This window comes from Schistocerca gregaria, chromosome 2 (genome assembly GCF_023897955.1).
Source record: "Schistocerca gregaria isolate iqSchGreg1 chromosome 2, iqSchGreg1.2, whole genome shotgun sequence".
NCBI lineage: Eukaryota > Metazoa > Arthropoda > Insecta > Orthoptera > Acrididae > Schistocerca > Schistocerca gregaria.
In genome coordinates this window covers 26,723,260-26,743,745 of record NC_064921.1, presented here as the reverse complement: position 1 = coordinate 26,743,745, position 20,486 = coordinate 26,723,260, and the positions used below count along the sequence as shown (strand labels likewise).

Below are 20,486 nucleotides of genomic sequence, written 5' to 3'. Positions count from 1 at the left end.
TACAAGCCTTGTTGTTTATCTCTTCCTTGTTGTGTCGGTCATAGTCGCTCGTTGTTGGTTGTTGTCGGTTGTCGTTGTTCTGTCGTCGTTGTGTTTACCCGGTGGTGTGTGGTCCACTGCCGGCGGCTTCCCCACCTGGCAGCTCCAATCTGCAGCCCAAGGCATTTCCGCGGCTACTATATTGTCGTACTTTGCAAACAGGTGTTGCCGGACAGCACTGACAAACATGTCTCTCTCTCTCTCTCTCTCTCTCTCTCTCTCTCTCTCTCTCTCTCTCTCTCTCACACACACACACACACACACACACACACATATGTGCAAATGGAACTCATACACACGACTGCAGTCTCAGGCAAATGAAACCACATTGCGAGCAGCAGCACCAGTGTATGATGGGAGTGGTGACTGGGTAGGGGAATGATGAGGCTGGGGCAAGGAAGGGGAGGGATATTATGGTGAGGATGGCAGAAAGTGAAGTGCTGCACAGTTTAGACGGTGGGCAGGGCAGTGGGGGGGGGGGGGGGGGGAGGGAGTAGCAGAAAAGGAGAGATATAAAAAGACAGGGTGTGGTGGTGAAATGATGGCTGTGTAGTGCTGGAATGGGAACAGGAAGGGGGCTGGATGAGTGAGGACAGTGACTAACAAAGGTTGAGGCCAGGAGGGTTACGGGAACATAGGATGTATTGCAAGGAAAGTTCCCACCTGCACAATTCAGAAAAGCTGGTGTTGGTGGGAAGGATCCATGTGGCACAAGCTGTGAAGCAGTCATTGAAATGAAGGATAGCAAGTTTGGCAGAGTGTTCAACAACAGTTGCCCACAGTTTGTCAGTGGCCATTCATGCAGACAGGTAGCAGTCATTGAAATGAATGATATCAAGTTTGGCAGAGTGTTCAACAACAGGGTGTCCACTTGTTTCTTAACCACAGTTTGTCAGTGGCCATTCATGCGGACAGACAGCTTATTGGTTGTCATGCCTACAGAGAATGCAGCACAGTGGTTGCAGCTTAGCTTGTAAATTTCATGACTGGTTTCACAGGTAGCCCCACCTTTGATGGGATAGGTGATGTTGGAGTAGGTGGTGGTAGGAGGATGTATGCGACAGGTCTTGCATCTAGGTCTATTACAGGGGTATGAGCATGAGGTAAGGGGTTGAGAGCAGGGTTGTGTATGGATGGATGAGTATACTGTGTAGGTTCAGTGGAAAGTGGAATACCAATGTCAGAGGGGTGGGAAGGATAGTGGACAGGAAATTTCTCATTTCAGAGTATGATGAGAGGTAATCAAAACTCTGGCATAGAATGTAATTCAGTTGCTCCAGTCCTGGGTGGTAGTGGGTGGTTATGAGGGGAATGCTCCTCTGTGGCTGGATGGTGGGAATTTGGGAGGTGGTTGGAGACTGGAAAGATAAGGCACGGCAGATTTGTTTTTGAACAATGTTGGGAGGATAATTACTGTCAGTGAAGGCTTCAGTGAGATCCTTGGTACATTCTGAGAAGGATGCTCGTCACTGCAGATACAATGACCATGGGTGGCAAGGCTGTACGGAAGGGACTTCTTGGTGTGGAATGTGTGGTAGCTGTCAAGAGTGAAGGTATTGCTGGTGGTTAGTATGTTTGATATGGTCGGAGGTACTGATGTAGCCATCTTTGAGGTGGAGGTCAACATCTAGGAAGGTGGCTTGTTGTTTTGATTCAGATAGCAAAGATGTCATCAATGAATGTGAACCAGGTGAGGGGTTTAAGATTCTAGGTTTTTAGGAAGGATTGCTCTAGATGGTCCACGAATAGGTTGGCATAGGATGGTGCCATACAGTTGCACTTAGCTTTACCCTGCATTTGTTTGTAGGTAATGCCGTTAGAGGAGAAGTAATTGTGGGTGAGGTTATTGTTGGTCATGGTGTAGTGCTTCGAGAATTTCAGGGTAAATTCTAGAAACACTTGGCTCTCCACCCTCTTGAACACCTGATATTTTAATTACAAGGGTGAGAGAGCCTTTTTACTGTACCACACATGCCTGTGTGTGCAGGAAGGACAGCTGTCAGGAGGAGCCAGGAGCTGTGTCAGATGAGCAGCCTTGACAAGTGGTTACCAACAGTGCCTTAGAATTAATATCAAAAAGTCAAAGAATGTTTTCATAATGTTGCTTGGTGTGTGGTGCCATGAGGATTAGTACAGAGACAGATGAAGTGTGTATTATAGAGAGACTCTTACTTTATGTTTTGGCTCTTCATGAGGCAGAACATATGTAACTGTACAAATTTGTAGTAGATTCTAACATTTATCTTGGAACCAGTTGGCTTGCTGGAGTTTGTACATAATATTTGTTACTTTGGGATGAGAGTTGGAAATATGTTGTCATTTAACTGGCAGGAGGCAATGAGTACAGAATTTATTGAAGGAATGTAGAGCTGGATAATAATATTCCCCTTAACTTGATACAGACTTTGGAAAGAATTAAATGGCAAGAGTGACTTAACTGATAACCCAAAGAAGAGGATCAGCTGCACACACAATGTGTAAGTCAACTGAAAGAGATGTGTGAGTCATGCAACTCAACACCACAATGTCTCTTGTCGTCCAAGAAAGCATTAGAATGGTGACTAGGAAGGAAGTTGTTGGTTTGGAATACAAAGGGCATTGGGAAAGGTAGTGTTCAATAGCAGTAAGGCCATAGGCATTAGGAACATTAGTGTACACGGAGGTGGCATCAACAGTGATGAGTAGGGCACCATGTGGTAAAGGGGCAGGAACTGTGGAGTCAGTGGAGAAACTATGGGCAGCGGTCTGAGAGTGGATAACAGTGAAGAAGGCGGATGGCAGATGTGACTGGATGAGGTAGAATTAGTGGGTGCAAACTAGGATAGAACAGAGAAAGTGTGGGGGGTGGGTACAGGTTCGTAGGTTGAGGTACAAGATCGGGTGGCACAGGAAAGGTGCGGGAGCTACCACATACAAAATTTATTTCTCTCCCTTTCCCCTACTTCCCCACCCTCCCCATATCTCCCTGGTCTCCATCTAAACTGCAGCTCTTCACTGTCCACCAACCCCACCATACCATTCCTCCACATCCCTGTCCCAGCCTCCTCCTTACTCCCACACAGTCGCCACTTCCATCATGGAAGTGCCGCTGCTCACAGTATGGTTTCAGTTGCCTGAGACAGCAGTGTGTGCGAGATGTGTGTGTGTTCTGCTGATTTGTATCCATTTTAGACACAATATTTCTACAACTGTCTCAGCTAACTACTTCAGGTGCCCCAAGTTTTACTGCTATGTGCACTTGCTGCCTGGAAAAACAATTAGCAGAATATCTGGAAGCACACCATTAATCATAGGTGCCAAGAAAACCTGAGAGATCACATCTTTAAGAGATGCCACCAGTAGTTTTATCATTTTCTGAGAGGTGATACCCATTAGCTTAATTTTGTTTCTGACACTATTAATATTACAGCCTATAAGAGTGGTAGACACTACACTTTGGAATATCCCTTTCTGCATTCAACATGTGTGTGTTTCTGTTTGAAGGTTGGACACAGTTATCAAGTATTTTGAGTATGAGAATTAATAAAACTGAATGACTGTCCAAAAGCAATGATCTCAGATAAATACAGTATACTTGAATTATTACAGCTCCAACTGCCCAAATTTCTCAAAAACTATAACAGAATCAAATGTAAGTGTATAGACATCTGCCTCAATTTTGATGCCTTCCTTCAACATAATCTGTAGCTAGGATGTGCACAGTGTTCAAATGTGTAAGAGTGAAGACACCAAATCTGAAATCAGCCCATCAATTTAGTCAAGAGGTACTAAGAATTAACATATTTTGTTTGAACTGGTCTGATGTTTTTATCAACGAATCAAACAATGGAGAAACCAGGATGGAATATAACAATATTACGAGAAGAAAAGTTGCTACTCACCATATATTAGAGATGTGAGTTGGAGATAGGCACAGCAAAGAGATCCTCACAACAAAAGCTTTTGGCCATTAGCCTTCAACAGTACATACACACACTCACTCACTCACTCACACACACACACACACACACACACACACACACACACACACACACACACAAAACTGCAGTTTCAGGCATCTGAAACCACATTGCGAGCAGCATCACCAGTGAATGATGGGAGTGGTGACTGGATAGGGTAATGAGGAGGATGGGGCAAGATAGGGAAGGGATAGTATGTTGGGGGGTGGCAGCCAGTGAAGTGCTCCAGATTAGATGGTGGGCAGGGGAGAGGTGGAGGGGGGGGGGGGAGTAGTGGAAGAGGAGATAAATAAAAAGACTGCGTGTGGTGGTAAAAATGATGGCTGTGTTGTGTTGGGTGGGTGAGAACAGTGACTAATGAAGGTTGAGGCCAGGAGGGTTACAGGAACGTAGGATGCATTGCAGAGAAAGTTCCCACCTGCACAATTCAGAAAAGCTGGTGTTGGTGGGAAGGATCCATATGGCACTGGCTGTGAAGCAGTCATTGAAATGAAGGCAGAGTGTTCAACGACAAGGTGGTCCACTTCTTTCTTGGCCACAATTTGTCAGTGGCCATTCATGTGGGCAGACAGCTTATTGGTTGTCATGCCAAAATAGAATGCAGCACAGTGGTTGCAGCTTAGCTCCTAGACCATGGCTGGTTTCACATGTAGCGCTGCCTTTGATAGGATAGGTGGTGTTAGTGACTGGACTGGAGTACGTGCTGGTGGGTGGATGTATGGGACAGGTCTCGCATCTAGATTTATTACAGGGGTATGAGCCATGAGGTAAAGGATTGAGAGCGGGGGTTGTGTAAGGATGGACAAGTATATTGTGTAGGTTCAGTGGACAGTGGAATACCACTGTGGAAGGGGTGGGAAGGATAGTGGGCACGACATTTCTCATTTCAGGGCACAATGAGAGGTAATCGATACCCTGTTGGAGAATTTCAGTTGCTCCAGTCGTGGGTGGTACTGAGTTACGAGCAGAATGCTCCTCTGTGGCTACACAGTGGGAGGCTGGGTAGATAAGGCATGGGAGATTTGATTTTGTACAAGATTGGGAGTATAATTATCTTATTAATGAAGATTACAGGCCCATGTAGTCCTGGTCATCAGAAGCAGAATTCAAGCTTTATATGATCAACTATGATGAAAATAAAGATTATTGTTTCAGAATTGTTAACTAATGCTTACCTTTAGAGAACAAAATGTTTATTACTGCCAACAGATAAATATGAAAGTAAAAAATATGATACTATTGTAGCTTTTGGAAGTACTAGTTCCTTCCTCAGGACTAGAGAGGGATGGAATGGGGGAGGCTGAAAAGGAAACATAGGCCAGTCAGAGCCTAAGACAAAAAGGATCCACCTCTGATGCTGACCTTGGTAGACAAAAATGAAAGGAGGGACAGTCAGAGAGAGTAGCACAAGGGTGGGGTGTTGGTAAACACTGTGCAGCTTCAGTGTACATACAATAGGAACAGAGTGAAGAGTAAAGGTGGATTAGCACAGCAGAAAAAAAATTACTGCATTATTCATTTGTCTTCCCATAATTTCACTTTGCTTTTCACTCTGTTCTGTCATATCTGTGAAGTTATGCTGTGTTGTTGTTGTTGTTGGCTTCAACCCAGAGGCTGGTTTGATGCAGCTCTCTGTACTACTCAATCCTGTGCAAGCTTCTTAATCTCCCAGTACCTACTGCAACCTACATCCTTCTGAATCTGTTAAGCGTTTTCATCTCTTGGTTTCCCTCTACAATTTTTACCATCCACACTGCCCTACAATACTAAATTGGTGATCACTTGATGCCTCAGAACATGTCCTACCAAGCAATCTCTTCTTCTTGCGAAGTTGTGCCACAAATTTCTGTTTTCCCCAGTTATATTCAGTACCTCCTAATTAGTTATGTTATCTACCCATCTAATCTCCAGCATTCTTCTGTAGCACCACATTTCGAAGTAAAGTACTGGGAAGAAATTCTGTCTCATAATTTGTTAATTTTCACAACAGAATTTTTGTTGAAAAGGCTGCTTTTTGTGCCTATTATACATGTTTACCAACATAAAATGCACCATTGCATTAAATCGGAGAGCTACCCAGTCTCATTTTATTTTAAGAACTACAGCAGGCATTCCATTTTTTATGTATTTTTATTTATACCAATATGCATTTCAGGCTTTCACCCATCTTTAATTGGCATAATACATGTCTTACAGTCTTGATTTGTACATTGTTAAAACATTGACAGCAAAATCTGGATGCAGCTGTCTATTTATTAATGATGTACAGTTGAAGACTGGAACATGTATTACACCAATTGAAGATGGATCAAAGTCCGATATATGTTGACATAAATAATAATACGTAGAAAAGTAGCTGGTTGCTTGTTTCATAAAATAATATAATCCTCAGCCACAGAGCTCAACAATCAGTATGGTAGATAAATTATTTATTGAATGTCATGTTGTAGCATTCACCATTTACTCCCATTTCAACCATTATTGTAGGCGATTAAATTTTCAAAGCCTTCCATTGATTAAATTTTCAAAGCCTTCCATCAGTGGCTGTTAAATGAAGTCAGAACCATCATAGACTGTAATTTCTAAGAAGTGCAACAATTGTTTATGTGGACAGCTTCATATTTTTGTGGTTTATTAAGTGATTCATCATATTTTGGGCATGCAGCTACAGAAACATCATTTCTTCTACTTCAACCATTTTCTGAGTTAGCTGACAGATTCTAGCAAAGCACTCATGTCCATTATTTTAAACACAAGAACCACATGACTGTACATTTTTGTGTAGCCACAGTGAAGTGGTGTGGCTCTTGTATTTCAAACAATGGATGTTAGTGAGGTAACTGAATCTGTCAGCTGACTTGAAGATGATTGAAAGGTATACTATCAAAAAGTTGAAGGGATGGAATTTTTGGGGATACAGATCCGAAATCTATTGGATCAACATTTCTGTACTACGGTCTATATTACTATACTCTAATTGTAGCTCATAGTGACTTAAAAAGTATCATGTTTGTGCTATTTTCCATATTATTTTTTAAATTTAACTATTTATTTGTATATCTATGATCTATGTTATGACATAAAATTTGGATATTTCCTTTAAATTCATGATAGGCACCAATTAAATTCAAGTTCTATTCATGGATCTTTGTCAATACATTTATCAAGATAGCACATTGTTTGAACATAACAAGAATGACCAGTCTACATAATTTATTTGTGTTGCCAAACTTGTGACAAATTCTGAACTATGTACATGTATCTCAGTTCCAGATGCACCACCTACAGATGTGCAGTGTAGTTCTATTTCATCGCAAAGTCTTCTAGTGCTGTGGACACCTCCACCACAATCACAGGTCAATGGAATACTATTAGGATACAAAGTGATCTACAGATCTCTCAGTGATCTTAATGGTAACTGCTTCCTTCTGTATTTCAATAATTAATTGTTTTAATTATAGAATAAAACATACTATGCATGATTATTATACTACTTCTAGTGCATATGAAAGATAGAGCTGTACACAATAAAATCTATAGAGAAAAACAGCAACTGGAATATATCCAATAAATAATTGGGTATATTTAGTGCAATTGCTACTCTTAGATGAAGAGGATGACATGAGACAGAAGATAGGAATTTGTGGCAGGCCAGATGAAACCAATCAGAAGATTGATGGAGTGGGCTGGAAGGGGGGATTAAAAAAGCACTATCTTACAACAGGTGGTGTGTGTGTCAGTGATTCCAGGGTCTGTTCAGTTTCAGTGCGAGAAAGCAATGTGAAGTTGTTGATTAAGGGGTAGGTGTGATACCCTGAGTTCTCCCTGGTTCTTGCTTCCTCCCAGGGCCCTTACACGTACCAGTTATGTGCCATTCACTGTCAAGTTGACGAGTGGTGATAGATCCTGTACTACTTTTACAGGAGACAGTATCCACAGGAGAGAGTAGTACTTGGGGTACCTTCAGTCTTTCTGGTACATGGTCTTGATAGCCCTTCAAACACCCATTCTCAGCAGCTTCCATTTGCTTGAGAGTAGTCAGGCTGATTTTCAGCTATTCACAGACAGCAACCGCACATCCAAGAACAAGATTCAGATCAGTCTTCATTATGGATGGTGCAGTTTTTCATACCAGGAAACAAATTACAAGAAAATAAGTTTGTTGGTTTTCTTTTAATATCTGGATCTATTATGGTATTATGTGCAATACAATGAATTGGCACCATGTACCACTATTCTATTACAGTGCTGATATTAATTATATTGCTGTCTAACATGTCAAACAATGGAAAATCCAGGGTGGAATGTAAAACAAACACACACACACACACACACACACACACACACACACACACACACACACACACAACAGCAGCAACATTGCATGATGGGAGTGGCAACTGGGTGGTACGTAGAGAGCAGTGAGCACTTTTTCTTCTTTGGCACTATGAAAATAACTCTTCTAATGAACAAATGCTCATAACTTTTAAGGTATGAATTTTAGAGCACGTTTACTGGACATTTTCTTCTTGTTTTGTTCCATCCTGCCACTTCCCAAAATATGGAAAGCAAAGAGCTTGCAGTAGAAGAGATTTGTTTCACAGGATCAAGAGCAACAATTGCCAATAGCTCTTAAGATATGTGTTTTAGACTCCATGTTTACTTGACATTTTTTGTTTCAAATGGTCATTCCAGTCATATCCCTGAATATTGACTGTCACTTCTGAAACACCTGTAGTGTGCATATATGTATTTACCAAATATATTAAAATATATAGAATGTATCTGGCCAAATGTTTACTAGATTATTATGTAAAAATGTAAACAAAATCAATGAAGAATTTTTTAAGAGTTTTGATAAAAACTTTATATGTATATACATTAAAACACTATTTTTACATTTCTACATTTTACATTTTCCCCACTTTTTACGTTCTTTGCGCCATCTTATTGCCACTGTCGAGTTTTGTGCCTTGGAAAGCAGGGAGAGGATGTTGTTTGGTTGCCAATATCCTCTTTCTAGAACCAACTGCACATTTGTATTAACAGGGCTATTAATTCATAAGAACAAGAAGTTATTTATCTTTAAGCAATTTGTTTTTGTACAATCTCTTCTTTAATTGTCCACATTAGCCTCACTGCTGGTTAAGTACAAGTCCTGCTGTAAACTCTACACTCTCATAGCCAGTGATGTGAACTGACAGATTCTAACTAGAATAGTAACTGAGCTAGTAACTGAGGTGACTGCAACTGAAACTGACTCTGTCTGTGACTTGCTGACTGTCTGTGTCTGACCGGACCCTCCAGTCTGTGATGGTGATCTAAATCCTTGCAGTCAAGAGGGCGTTGACTGTGCAGTGCATTGCTTGCAGATCTGTGTTTGGCCTCTCTCCTCATAGGCGCACTTGATGCAGCACCTATTATTGGTCTTCTTGCAACCTCTGTGCCAACTGGTGTGCAAGCGATAGCTTATGACAGCACATACCTCCCCCCCCCCCCCCCCCCCCCGCCGCGTAATGCTGCATCATTTTATGTAGGCATGTAGGGAGGCTGCGAAAAACTATGGGCAGGGAGGCAGGACACTGGATATAGAGATGATCTAGGTGCTGTAGCTGAGGAGTACAGCATACTCCCAACTGTACACTGTCGTCTGGCTTGCTGATTTGCGAGGCATCCGGAATATCCTCTGGAAAACTGCTGCCAGGACACACGTCCAGGCCTGAGGGCATGTCCTGCGGCACTGAAGGTGACTTCAATGGCAGTGGCAGGTCCAGGTCCTTAGGATCGGCAAGTGGGGATGGTGTGGGTGAGGGGGCATCGCCCATCTGCACCTCCATGGCTGCCCCCAGCAGGTGGCTTCAAAGGCTGCTGTGAATCTTGGGGAAGAAAAGTAGCAGGATTATGGGACAAATGACAGGCACAAATTTGGTTCTGGTGGCACCACTGCAAACCATTGGGACCTACAATTAAGTACATATACGAGTCAATGCATTCCTGGATTATGCCTCTTTTCCAGCGCCAATGTCTGCCATAAACCCTGAAAAGAACAAGATCACATGGGGCATAGAAGTACTTGTGGACTATTGGTGGCGCTGGATACTGCGGTGGGTGTAGCAAAGTGAAGCAGTGTCTGATGATGATTGTACATCTTGTGGGTGGGAGCACCAGCCGACAAGAAAGAGTTTCAGTGCCTGTTCCCCTGTTTAGGTGGTGCAAAGCTTGGCCATCTGTTGTTTGAAAGTGCATACAAAACATTCTGCTTCTCTATTGGACTGGTGGTGAAATGGAGTGCTTGTTAGATGACAAATGCCATTTTGTTCACAACACTACTGAAAATCGTGTGCAGTGGACTGCGGTCCATTGTCCAACACAAGTATGTCTGGCAACCCTTCTTTATAAAATATGGAGGACAATGCTTGAATGGTGCTATGTGATGTGGTACAGCTCATAGCCATCACAAATGGGAACTTGCTAAAGGAGCCTACAACTATGAGCCAACAAGTGTTCCAAAATGGTCCTGCAAAGTCAATATGCACTCATTGCCATGGCAATTAAGTATTAGGCTAAGCTGAGAGTGTCTGTGGTGGAGAAGATTGGTTTGCCATGCATGTGCAAAACTGTGACATCATCAGTTCAATGTGGGTGTTGTGGTTGGCAGGAGAGCCAACCGTATGGTTAAAGGAGGCCGAAATGCACGCGTTTTAGCTCAAGCAGATGGGCGTGAGGTCTGGAACATGACAAGGGAATTAGAATTGAGAAAAATGGATGTAGCTGGTAGAATACTTAACTTTAATCCATTAATGGAGAACGTCGCTCTTTATGGTACACGATTCACAATATTAATAGTACGGATACTGGCGCCTTGCTAGGTCATAGCAAATAACGTAGCTGAAGGCTATGCTAACAATCATCTCGGCAAATGAGTGCGTAGAAGTCAGTGAACCATTGCTTGCAAAGTCGGCTGTACAACTGGGCGAGTGCTAGGAAGTCTCTCTAGACTGGCCGTGTGGCGGCGCTCGGTCTACAATCACTGATAGTGGTGACACGCGGGTCCGACGTATACTACCGGTCCGCAGCCGATTTAAAGGCTACCACCTAGCAAGTGTGGTGTATTGTGGTGACACCACAGTGGGCATCCATGCCCTGCCAAGTACAGTGTCGGCACGCAAACTGTTTAGTGTGAACAATTCCCCAATGTCATTGGTGGAGCAATCACAAAACATCCTTTTGCAACACTTTGGGAATAAGCACAGGTGATCGTCCACTATCATTTTGAACTGGAATCATACCTTGTTGAACTGAAAGGTTATGCCAGCGTGCAAAATATAAGCACACAACTGTTTTCTGGATACTGTCCAGTGAATGAGGCCAAGACATGTGAATGTAATGCAACAAAATCTTGATCAGGGTCCACTGCCATGGCCTGTGCAATTTTTCTGTAGTGCAAGGGAAAAGAATCCAGCAATTCAGAGTTCTGCGCATTGATTTGGCAACAAGATGCAGCAGATGCATCAAAATCAGAGTCTGGGGCAATCAGAAGGTGACCATTGCCATGCTTTGCCACAGGTCTGTACACAAGTTCTAATGATTTAGACAACAAGAAGTAATGTGGAGCTGGTTTGCAAACTTCCCACCTCTCTCTCATAGGTTGACTTACCTGGTATGCACAGCTGATCTTATTCTCTGGATAGTTGGTCATGTCAATCTCCAAAAACTTTTTCTCTGAAGAATAATGCTGATTAAGGGCATTTATTAGACTCTCTGTCTACTCTTGAAATAATTTGGTACTTGAAGAATACTTTTAGTTCAGTCATGGTATATTTCAACTTCCACAAAAATAAATTCATCACTTCTCCTATAAATATTCGAACTAGTGCAAGTCAACCAAGTAGTCAGTCATTAGGCTCTATTAGGATACATTTACAACAGGGTTGGTTTAATAAACATCAGAAAATATGAACAAGTCTTGCTTCTAGCAAGTCCAATACATGAATTACTTAAAAGTCTAATCTCATTTCTTCATTTGTCCTTAACAATCATCACAGTCACTAAACCAGCAACGAATAGCACAGGCTCTCCTCTGCACATACACTGAAACTCTATGAATCATTCAGCAGGTACTTGTTGGCCACCACATCTACATTTTGCTTGTGACTGTTTTTAGACCTGTACACACAAACATGCAATGTGCAGTAGGTCAGATTTGTCTCTCTCACACTTCTATTTAAATTATCATGGGTTTGAGATGGAGGAAGGCCAAGTGGTCCTAGAATTTATTCGTGAATTCTTGAAGTACTACATATTCCCCGCTCTTTCCCCCCTCAGGTCGAATATGCGATATTTTATATAATATCATTATGTACATTTATACCACATATAATAACAATCCATCTTTCAACAGTATACCTTGTTCTTTTAATAACCATGAATACCTTTTTTCTTATTATTTAGTTGTTCCTTATTATTTCATTTTACTTTACTTATAAAACATGAATATTTCAATCAATGTTGGGGTTAGCTCTTTCTATATCTAAAAATCGTGAGGACCAATATTTTTCTTCTTTTTCTGCTCTTCATTCAATTGTAAATTCCAGGTGTTCAGGACACTTGAGTACTTTAATCTTTATTCTTTATTCTAATTCCCTGTACTATTTTTTCCTTAGTACATATTAGTATCATTATTTATACTAGTTTTTAGTCTGAAGGAACTATGGGCAAATGAAAGTGTTTTTTTTCTACCCTTGTAAAACTCACATAAAACATAATAAAGCTAGTGGTGTATAGATTCAAATTTACCAGAGTAATTTGTATTAAATTTGTGACTTCTGTCACGATACTGTGCTTTTCCCCTAGGATCAGTACCTATATCTTACATGTGGGTGGACCCTATGAGTGCACTTCTTCCTTCCATTCTGCTAGGTACGCCCCTTTGTAAAACATATTCATCAGGCCACAGGTCATCCTATCTCTATGTAGGTACGCGTGCCCTATATTCTTAGCAAATGCCAGGTACACCCCCTTATCCTTTAACAGTAGGTCTCATTGTTCACTGTTCATTGCCCTAGTATACATCTCTATGTACACTATAATTAAATATTTCCTGGTAAAATAAAATCTATTTTACACTTGACTCTCACTTCTTAGTAGCTCCTCTAATACCCTAGAGTCCTCTTCCACTTTTCAGCTTCTACAATCTTAGTAGATACTATTTCTACAAATATTATTCAACTACTGGTAGACACTAAGTCTACACATAATGATCGAGTCCCAATACTCTATGACTCATCACTTCATCAGAGTGTTTGCTACCCTGAATTTTCTTAAATGATTATCATGATTAACTCCAACCTTGCTTCTCACTGTTTTATAATAATTCCACAAGCTCTCCTGCTTCTATCTCTCTCAGCACATGAGTTGATTGCTACCATTCCTATGTAGAACTGTCACTTAAAAAACAATGTGTGCCTCTTTCAAGATGTACACACATCTTTTTCCCCTACAACCCTTGGTGGTTCTTACATCCTTTTAATCTGTAACTTCATTGCTCATGTATTCGTATTTCTTTGTGTGTATGTGGAAGTGTTTTTGTGTAGGCTGATTCTTCAGCCTTCTTATCTGAAGATAAGTTGCAGGTTATTGGAAACCACAGGAACAATTGATAACATCTGTGATATAAGTAGGTGAATTTGAAAAGAGGGAAAAATAGATAGGTCCTCAAGTGAGAAGTAAGAAAGGAAAAGAAGGTAGATGTGGTTGCTAAGATCAAAGAAGATAATGACAGGAAACCCTTCCCACCCCCCTTCCCCAAGATTCCTATCTTGCCAGTGTTTGAGTGAGAAGCCTTAGGAGGCATGGTGTTAAATCATCTCCTACAGAACGGACATTCCTACCTTCACCATTGAGGTCCCCGAAGAAAATCTTAGCAACCCTATGGAAACAGCAAATGGTGAACAATCAGCCACACTTGTTTGCGAGGGTTGTTTGAAAGGTGTGACGTGTGTTTAGTGTCAGTCATGATTTATCTGTTAGTGTAAATCATGCTTTTGCCCGCACTACCCACCCCCTTTCAAAATCCCTTCTATGTCACATCTCATAAAAGGTATAAAATATTCTGTACCAAGTATAAAATTATATATTCCATTATCACAGTCATTTAACAAGTCACACAATATAATGTTTTCTACAAACATAATATTCTATTCAGTTTACTAAGAAAAATATGCTTCAATGACTAACTCGATTATCTTACATTCAGTATGAGAATGGTATTCTCACGAATTCAGAAATTATTTTGAAAGTTTTGTTCCAATTATGGTCCTCCCCACTTACTTAGAACTATGTGACAATAAAAGGATTACCAGGCAGCTTTCAAGGAAACCATTTTTTGGAATCACTGTAATTATGACCCATATTAATAGAATATACAAATTTAATAATGTTGATTTCACCCAGACGTCTGCCCACAGATTTGCACTGAAAACTTGTGAAGAGATTACTTACAAGGATTAATTCGGCAAAAATAAAACCTAACTATACGTGGAGACGGCGTCAGCTGCTGCTGACATTACAATCGAAACTGCGGGAGAGAATGGCTGGCTAGGCAGATTTAATCTATCTTATTTCAGAGGTAATGTAAATAAAATAGAAAGAATCTTCCGCATGGGAAAAATATATTAAAAACAAAGATTCCAAGACTTACCAAGCAGGAAAGCGCCGGTAGATAGGCACAATAAATAAAACGCACAAACACACACACAGAATTTCTAGCTTTTGCAACCGACGGTTGCTTCTTCAGGAAAGAGGGAAGGAGAGGGAAAGACGAAAGGATGTGGGTTTTAAGGGAGAGGGTAAGGAGTCATTCCAATCCCGGGAGCGGAAAGACTTACCTTAGGGGGAAAAAGGACAGGTGTACACTCGCACACACACACATATCCATCCACATTTCCGGGATAATATGCATACCAATTCCCACCTCACGTCACTGAGTAGTAAAGTCAGGATAAGTTGGAGTGAGCCGGGATTAGTCATGAAAACAGGTAGGGGCACCCATGGAATAATCGAGGAAGACACAACTAAGATTCCTAGCAGGCACAACTCTCTAACAACCAAGGACAATGCAGTCACATACCAGGATCAATTTTGGGTGATGTAATCACCCCCCATGAACCATGGACCTTGCCATTGGTGGGAAGGCTTGCGTGCCTTAGCGATACAGATAGCTGTACCATAGGTGCAACCACAACGGAGGGGTATCTGTTGAAGAGGCCAGACAAACGTGTGGTTCCTGAAGAGGGGCAGCAGCCTTTTCAGTAGTTGCAGGGGCAACAGTCTGGATGATTGACTGATCTGGCCTTGTAACACTAACCAAAACGGCCTAGCTGTGCTGGTACTGCGAACGGCTGAAAGCAAGGGGAAACTACAGCCGTAATTTTTCCCGAGGGCATGCAGCTTTACTGCATGATTAAATGATGATGGCGTCCTCTTGGGTAAAATATTCCGGAGGTAAAATAGTCCCCCATTCGGAACTCCAGAAGGGGACTACTCAAGAGGATGTCGTTATCAGGAGAAAGAAAACTGGCGTTCTACGGATCGGAGCGTGGAATGTCAGATCCCTTAATCGGGCAGGTAGGTTAGAAAATTTAAAAAGGGAAGTGGATAGGTTAAAGTTAGATACAGTGGGAATTAGTGAAGTTCGGTGGCAGGAGGAGCAAGACTTCTGTTCATGTGACTACAGGGTTAAAAACACAAAATCAAATAGGGATAATGCAGGAGTAGGTTTAATAATGAATAGGAAAATAGGAATGAGGGTAAGCTACTACAAACAGCATAGTGAACGCATTATTGTGGCCAAGATAGATTTGAAGCCCACACCTACTACAGTAGTACAAGTTTATATGCCAACTAGCTCTGCAGATGAGGAAGACATTGAAGAAATGTATGATCAAATAAAAGAAATTATTCAGATAGTGAAGGGAGATGAAAATTTAATAGTCATGGGTGACTGGAATTTGGTAGTAGGAAAAGGGAGAGAAGGAAACGTAGTAGGTGAATATGGACTGGGGCAAAGAAATGAAAGAAGAAGCCATCTGGTAGAATTTTGCACAGAGCACAACTTAATCATAGGTAACACTTGGTTCAAGAATCATAAAAGAAGGCTGTATACATGGAAGAAGCCTGGAGATACTAAAAGGTATCAGATAGATTATATAATGGTATTGCAGAGATTTAGGAACCAGGTTTTAAATTGTAAGACATTTCCAGGGGCAGATGTGGACTCTGACCACAATCTATTGGTTATGACATGTAGATTAAAACTGAAGAAACTGCAAAAAGGTGGGAATGTAAGGAGATGGGACATGGATAAACTAAAAGAACCAGAGGTTGTACAGAGTTTGAGGGAGAGCATAAAGGAGCAATTGACAGGAATGGGGGAAAGAAATACAGTAGAAGAAGAAAGGGTCGCTTTGAGGGATGAAGTAGTGAAGGCAGCAGAGGATCAAGTAGGTAAAAAGACGAGGGCTAGTAGAAATCCTTGGGTAACAGAAGAAATATTGAATTTAATTGATGAAAGGAGAAAATATAAAAATGCAGTGAATGAAGCAGGCTTAAAGGAGTACAGACGTCTCAAAGATGAGATCGACAGGAAGTGCAAAATGGCTAAGCAGGGATGGCTAGAAGACAAATGTAAGGATGTAGAGGCTTATCTCACTAGGGGTAAGATAGATACTGCCTACAGGAAAATTAAAGAGACCTATGGAGATAAGAGAACCACTTGTATGAACATCAAGAGCTCAGATGGAAACCCAGTTCTAAGCAAAGAAGGGAAAGCAGAAAGGTGGAAGAAGTATCTAGAGGGTCTATACAAGGGTGATGTACTTGAGGACAATATTATGGAAAAGGAAGAGGATGTAGATGAAGACAAAATAGGAGATAAGATACTGCGTGTAGAGTTTGACAGAGCACTGAAAGACCTGAGTTGAAACAAGGCCCCCGGAGTAGACAACATTCCATTGGAACTACTGACGGCCTTGGGAGAGCCAGTCCTGACAAAACTCTACCATCTGGTGAGCAAGATGTATGAGACAGGTGAAATTCCCTCAGACTTCAAGAAGAATATAATAATTCCAATCCCAAAGAAATCGGGTGTTGACAGATGTGAAAATTACCGAACTATCAGTATATTAAGTCACAGCTGCAAAATACTAACACAAATTCTTTACAGACGAATGGAAAAACTAGTAGAAGCCGACCTCGGGGATGATCAGTTTGGATTCCGTAGCAATGTTGGAACACGTGAGGCAATATTGACTCTACGACTTATCTTAGACGCTAGATTAAGGAAGGGCAAACCTACGTTTCTAGCATTTGTAGACTTGGAGAAAGCTTTTGACAATGTTGACTGGAATACTCTCTTTCGAATTCTGAAGGTGGCAGGGGTAAAGTACAGGGAGCGAAAGGCTATTTACAATTTGTACAGAAACCAGATGGCAGTTATAAGAGTCGAGGGACATGAAAGGGAAGCAGTGGTTGGGAAGGGAGTGAGACAGGTTTGTAGTCTCTCCTCGATGTTATTCATTCTGTATATTGAGCAAGCAGTAAAGGAAACAAAAGAAAAATTTGGAGTAGGTATTAAAATTCATGGAGAAGAAATAAAAACTTTGAGGTTCGCCGATGACATCGTAATTCAGTCAGAGACGGCAAAGGACTTGGAAGAGCAGTTGAATGGAATGGATAGTGTCTTGAAAGGAGGATATAAGATGAACATCAACAAAAGCAAAACAAGGATAATGGAATGTAGTCGAATTACGTCAGGTGATGCTGAGGGAATTAGATTAGGAAATGAGACACTTAAAGTAGTAAAGGAGTTTTGCTATTTGGGGAGCAAAATAACTGATGTTGGTCGAAGTAGAGAGGATATAAAATGTAGACTGGCAATGGCAAGGAAAGCGTTTCTGAAGAAGAGAAATTTGTTAACATTGAGTATAGATATAAGTGTCAGGAAGTCATTTCTGAAAGTATTTGTATGGAGTGTGGCCATGTATGGAAGTGAAACATGGACGATAAATAGTTTAGACAAGAAGAGAATAGAAACTTTCGAAATGTGGTGCTACAGAAGAATGCTGAAGATTAGATGGGTAGATCACATAACTAATGAGGAAGTATTGAATAGGATTGGGGAAAAGAGAAGTTTGTGGCACAACTTGACCAGAAGAAGGGATCGGTTGGTAGGACATGTTCTGAGGCATCAAGGGATGACCAATTTAGTATTGGAGGGCAGCGCAGAGGGTAAAAATCGTAGAGGGAGACCAAGAGATGACTAAACTAAGCAGATTTAGAAGGATGTGGGTTGCAGTGGGTTCTGGGAGATGAAGAAGCTTTCACAGGATAGAGTAGCATGGAGAGCTGCATCAAACCAGTCTCAGGACTGAAGACCACAACAACAACAATCACAATTTCTTGCTGGTGTGTTTCTCTAACAACCTCTAAGCAGCTGATGATAGAATAGTATAAGAAGTTGTGGGAATGTGGTGCAGGAAAATTTTATTACAGAAGAAACACCGAAAACAACTCGGGATCTGACAGGTGTCACTCTGCCCATTAACACAGAACGTTAACGTACCTGGGAGATATACAACTTTACAACTTTATGTCCTTTACATTGTACTTACCTTTTTCTGATCATTTTGTAGGACCCACCAAAAATAATGCTTTGGAATGGATTACCGTTTGAACATGGTATGGTCCTTCATACTTTTGGAAAAACTTATGTGTCTCTTTATTCAGGGCAGAGCTCTGAAGATGCTGTTTTACAAGGACTAGGGCATTGACCTTGTATTGCAGTTCTACAGCTTTCTCATTATGCTTACTCACTCTTTGTTGTGCTTTTCTACTGAATTTCTACAAGGTATTTCTTGATTCAGTTCGTAGTTGACAGTAAGATGTCCAGGCCAAGTAAAACATTTAATGAGAGGTTCTCCTACAAAGCGTTTGCTATTACTTCCAATGGTGTTAATCCAGTTGATAAATGTGGTAATTCCTTTAAAATAAGTTCAAAGTCTTTAACTGTCATTGCCCAAAAAGCGTGTTTTTCAAGGTGTGGCATAATTTCCCAATTCCTTTCATAACTCTTTCCACAGATTCAAGGATGGGCTATAGTTGAATATTAATACTTGACAAGTATCCTCCCAAGCTAGAAATGCTTTCCATAGTTCATCCATACCTTTCTTGGTATCATTGTGTTCAGAAAATAAGACAGCAAATACGTTCTCGGAGATTAATCTCGCGGCAACTTTTCGGTCAATTATTTCCTCTACCTGTTCCTCCAGACTACTTACATTTATTAAATCTGAGGTTGCTAGTTTCTCTTTAAAGTTTCTTTCCATGTTATCTACTCGATGTTAATGCCTAGAATTTGCGATTGGACTATCAGTATTAACTTATGCCGCTTTTCAACACTCTCTCTCAGATTCTGCAATCTTTGCTCTACAGCAGCAAATGTAACATTGCATACATATTGAAATGACCCTAACTTGTCACTACATTATTACATTTATCTTCAGTATCAAATTGTAACTTCTTTGTCAAATCCTGAAATTGCTCATTCTGTCTCTGATTAAAGTCAGTGAACAGTTGATTTACATAAATGCTTAAAGAACTAGTTAGTTCACCTTTCAAATCTATTTTAAAAATTTCTACTTTAGTTGTTAAAGCATCAAATTCAGTTTTCAAATTTCCGTCACATAAATGGCTAAATTTCCTTACTTTTTGCATCTACTTTAGCACTTAACAATCCTAAAGTTTCATTCTGTACATCCAGTTTATTATTTAACTGAGTATTCACTGAATATAATAGTTGTATTTAGTTCCTTTCTTAAAGAAGCATTTTGGGCATTCATTAAGGCTAATTTTTCACTTAGTTCCTTTCTTAAAGAAGCATTTTTATCATTTAAAGTTTTGATCAAATTCACTATTTAAGACCAGTCTGGCACCTCCTTACTCACTTTCATTGCCATGGCTGGTTCTAAAAGTTTCTCCAACTAACTGTACATTTTCCATGGTTTTACCAGTTTTAGATCTAGTAAGCACTTAAAAAACATAATTCTAAGTATAATAAATACACAAATACAGTCTATTGAACAGTTACTTCAACTTTATACTCAAACAATTATTGTTTTATGCACACCCAGTGTAGAGTGTTAGGCTGCACCTGTGAGTAGGTGTCGAATCAGCACTGGTGAACAGCAACTGGTGCTGGTGTCATCGGTTGCTGGTTTCTGCATCGGCATTGGTGTGATATAGAATCGGCACTGGTGAACAGCAACTGGTGCGGGTGGTGTTGCTTGTTGGTTTCTGCGTCGGCATTGCCGCAATGTGTGTGAGAGCTGTATACGCCCAACAGTGGATCTTGTTAGTTGAATTACTCTCACCCTATCTCTACTTAGTCTAATACATCAAGGTCTTCTTTCATTCTTTTAATGTTATTACTTC

At 40.8% G+C, this 20,486-nt stretch overlaps 1 protein-coding gene across 1 annotated transcript in view; it reads left to right on the top strand.

Annotated features, from left to right (window-relative positions):
• The window catches only part of LOC126334576 (Down syndrome cell adhesion molecule-like protein Dscam2), a 290,611-nt gene that overhangs the window by 154,892 nt on the left and 115,233 nt on the right, over positions 1-20,486 (top strand). Inside the window, exon 12 of the mRNA XM_049996963.1 lies at positions 7,266-7,412. Within this exon, the coding sequence (XP_049852920.1) occupies positions 7,266-7,412 (147 nt within the window). The remainder of the gene's footprint in view (positions 1-7,265; positions 7,413-20,486) is intronic.